The following is a 4,201-nucleotide window of genomic DNA, read 5'->3' on the forward strand; positions in this document are numbered from 1 at the left end:
CGGTGCGGGGCTGCAGCTATTTCTTTTGGGTCCGTAGGAAAGAGAAAGCAATTCCGTCAGGTTTACACCAGCGCGGACCTGACGCGCCGTTTGGCTTTGCAGGCGTGAAGTCTTTTTTCTTCCCCTCCCCCCTTTTTTTTTTTTTTAAGGCGTCTTCCCTCTCTTTTTTTCCTCCCTGAAATCTAAGTTATTATGGTTTGGTTAAAACTGTAAGATAGTCTTTTGTTGGAACCGTTACCAACTCGGGACCTCCTTTCATTTAGGAAAAACAAAACAACTAAAAGCCAGAAAACAAACTAATCGATGCGATGCTGGGAACCACAGGATGTCAAAATGAGTCTCTTTTCAGAGACAGCCCCTCAGATATCCCGCACAAAATCTATTTCGTCTGATCTGTTTCTCTGATCCATCTGAAAAACGCAAAAAGTAGAAGCCTACCGCCTCCACTGCTTTGTCAACGGATCTCCAAGCGATAGTTTACCGAGACCTCTCTTCGCTTGAGAGGATTTTGCAGCTAAATCAGGATCAATATTCTGATCTCTGATAAGAAATTTATTAATCTTTTATTTGAAAATCTCATCTTGTTTCCGACAAGTCCTGGTTGGAGGTTGGTTCAGTTTGGATAGGGCGTCACCACATTATTTCTTAATGACTTTCCCAGCTGCTTCTTTCCATTTTCCACCATCAACAACCATCTGGTATCTTATTAGCACCTCAATGCTCATTTAGTGTTCTCATTTAGGAGAAAAAAGAAGTAAACACTCAAAATATTACACATTTTAACGGACCGTCTTTGGAAGATTAATGCCTTTATAAACCGGTAGATTGCCTCGCTCAGTCTCTTTTTAACCAACAGATCGGAGCCGCAGAACTTTCTTCTGGGAAGAGCAAGAGCTGCCATATTTTTTTTTTTCCTGCTAAGATTGTGCTTAATCTCACAGGGAAGAAATCTTTCACAGTCACGTTTCCTTTGTGTTTATTTAAAGCATAAATCGTTACAAATAATTCTATTTCCTAATCTATTCTTTTTTCCCGGCTTCGGTCGGAATGTATACCAAAGCACTAAGGCTCTTGATCCAATTTAGGAACCGGTTTGGACAGTAAAGTTATACACCAGGGAATTGTGAGAAAACTCGTCCCTTTCATTTTCAAGAATGTGTTTTAAAACGTAAGTCGAAGTCAGATCCATTTATGTTCAGAAAATGGATATTACAGAATAAGTCTGATTCATCGCAATTGAAAAAATAACGTTAATTTTACTAGTCAAGAACCGGCTTCACTCAGCTTCTTAAATTTACGTGTATGAAAAGGGAAGCTCGCAGCTTGTTTTCGACAAAATTGCTACAAGACTCATTAAAAGCTCGGATTTAGTATTTTAAGTTTCAGTTACCCAAAGGCAAAAAGACTTTGACTTTTTAGAAAACAAATTATCGGGGTTCGAATAGATTTGTAATATATGTATAAGATCTGCAGTGACAGAATACATACCTGAAGAGAGCTCATAATTTCATTTAGTTTATTAGACAAAAATATATGATTTAGACAAGTTTTGCTGACGCGTTATTTACAATCTGAAATCACTCTATATACAGAAAAAACACAAACACATGGGAAACATTTACCAAACAAATAATCCAAGAATGGTTAGAATAACACGATCTGAAATGGTACAATGAAGAAGGGGATCCATCTACAGATTTGTGTAATCGCTTTTCTGGATTTGCACCACCTTATTGAAAAAAGAGATTGATGGGAGCCGTTTATATCGTTTTCTTTTTTTTTTTTTTCTCTGTCCTTAATACCAGTCTCTGTAATATTTTTTTCACCGGACTATTTAATCAAGCGGAAGGGAGAGCTGTTAAAATTCTCGGTGTTCCCTCTTGCTGAGCCAAAGAGCTGCGGGGGGGGGGGGGGGGGGGGGAGGAGAAAAGGAAAGCCTGAAACGCTAAGCAGCAGCAAGGAAAAAAAAAGTAAAAAAAGACGTAACAATCTTTCAGGAAAAAAAAAAAAAAGATAAACCTTTCCTATAATTGCCTGTCTATTGCTATAGCATCCTTGTATTAGTTAATTGCACAGAAATCATTGTCACCGGTGTAATTAACACAAGATCTTTGAGGTCTGTTAAGTTTCAGAAAAGTTACAGGCTGGCTATATACAATTGCGATTTAGCCTGACTTTGAAAAGATTACAGCAACTCCTGTGTTGTTCCTGTTGTCTGTATGTATTATCATGGTCATGATTAGGTGTTATAATTAGTCTTTATTATTCAAGCACTCTGTTTCACATAAGTAACATTCCTGCAGTGAAAACAAACAAACAAACTCACTTGTCACGGACAGGCTGGAAAGGCGATTTTAGCGGCTGAGGTGGGGAGTCAGTTCTTGGTACATTTTCTCTTTCTAGAGGGAGAAAGAGGAAAAAAAAAAAAAACAAACAAACAAAAACAAGAACAGGAGAACCATTTTAGAATAACGACAATAAAAATCTCAACAGTGTGCAGAGAACACACCTCCCTCTCACCCTCTTGTTCAGACGTGTGTAGGTATACAGGGGTGTGTGTGTGTGCAGCACTATTCCCTACTTTCAGTATTTCAGGAGTATGCAAGCTTTTCTCACCACATTTTTGACTGTCATTGAAATTATTGGGAGATGAGGGTCAGCAAGGAGGGAAGGAAAGCAAAACTCAAATGACACGTTTCACAGCGCTATTCCTGCATTCTGATGTTATTTGATGGGCGTATAGGGTGAGAATTTAATAGCCCACAAGAAATGGCCTTAATGTATGCAATCAACATGCTCCAGGGGAGAAGAAAAAAAAAAAAAAATCAAGGCTAGGGTAAACTGTGTAATTCCGTTAAAAGCAATCAGTGACACCAGGGCTGAATCTGACACCATTCCTCAAGGAGAAGTTCATGTGCATGTGTTGGGGGTGGAGAGGTAGGTGGATGCCTGATGCATTCATTACCTATGTGTTTGGGACTGGTCCTCTCTGAAGGTTTTTCACTGCTTAGGGCTCCCAGGGTCGCTGTTAAAACAGAAGATTGTTGCTGGGCCTGGAGGTGGTGATTGTGATGAGCAGAGTGGTGGTGATTTACTCCCAAAAAGGACCTCACATTTAGCAGGGAACTCTGAGTGAGGAAAGCCCCATTTGTCCAGTTGTGAAATTTGCCAATCTGGCATGTGTAGAGTCCATGGCTAGGGAGAAAAGCGGGGTGCTGGATCTGTGGAGAAGTGTGGTTAACCTGGGGAGGAGGGGGCGGAGGGGGAGAAGATTTCAGGGCACCATCGGGACTGGTTGCCGTCTCTGCCAAAGACCAAATCTTGGGTTTGCTGTGAGATGGCATCTGTAAATTGTTCTGTCCCCCGGGACTGATGATTCGCGTGCTGTTGTCGGAGGCCTCCTTCACCATGGCCAGCGCGTCTTTGGGTTTCAGCCCTTCAGATCCTGACAGTGCCAAATCCTTCTCCTTTTCCAGGTGCTCCTCTTCACTGCTTTGTCTCAGGAGCTCGGGCTTCTCCTCCTCTTCCTCGTTGCTCTGCTCCCCATCGTTCTCATCGATTTTATCTATGTCTATGCTCTCCAGGTCGATTTCCTCGTCATCTTCGTTCTTCTCGGGGTCCCCCTCATTGTCACTCCCGAAGAGATTTGCATCTTCTTGGTCCTTACTCCTGGAGCCCCAGGTCACCTTGTTCTCCTTCTTGAGCCGCCGGCGGGCGTTGGCGAACCAGGTGGAGACCTGGGTGAGGGTCATCTTGGTGATGATGGCCAGCATGATCTTCTCGCCCTTGGTGGGGTAGGGGTTCTTGCGGTGCTCGTTGAGCCAGGCCTTGAGGGTGCTGGTGCTCTCCCGGGTGGCGTTTTTGGGCCGCCCCGGGTCCCCGTACTGGAACTGTCCGTAGGGATAATAGCCGGGGGCAGTGTGGGCAGCAAAGGTAGCAGGGTGGACACCCGGATTATCTTTCAGCTCGTACTGGGAGCCCTGCAACACATTCAGACAAGCGGAGAGGAAAAAGCACATCAATTATCTCGTTAGCGTCTCTAACAGACCTGAATAAGCTACTCCGGGAGCCGGAGCACGCCTTTGAGCGGTGCAAAGGGTCTCCACAGGCAAATTCGGCCCTCCCCGCTCCAGGCTCTTCACGTTTAGATCAGACAGAGGTATTCCCAAATGACCCCCCCGCCCCCCTTCTTGCAGGGAAA

General features: G+C 43.7%; 1 protein-coding gene across 1 annotated transcript; it reads right to left on the reverse strand.

Annotated features, from left to right (window-relative positions):
* Window positions 1–1,838: 1,838 nt before the first annotated feature.
* On the reverse strand, window positions 1,839–4,019 carry IRX1 (iroquois homeobox 1). The gene is made up of 3 exons (XM_009706732.1): window positions 2,966–4,019; window positions 2,327–2,399; window positions 1,839–1,896 (listed from the first exon to the last, which is right to left on the reverse strand). Exons 1-3 carry the CDS (start codon window positions 4,017–4,019, stop codon window positions 1,839–1,841), a joined length of 1,185 nt encoding a protein of 394 aa, XP_009705034.1.
* Window positions 4,020–4,201: the final 182 nt, after the last annotated feature.

The sequence above is a fragment of the Cariama cristata genome, unplaced genomic scaffold, assembly GCF_000690535.1.
Source record: "Cariama cristata isolate BGI_N322 unplaced genomic scaffold, ASM69053v1 scaffold29058, whole genome shotgun sequence".
In the NCBI taxonomy this organism is placed as follows: Eukaryota; Metazoa; Chordata; class Aves; order Cariamiformes; family Cariamidae; genus Cariama; species Cariama cristata.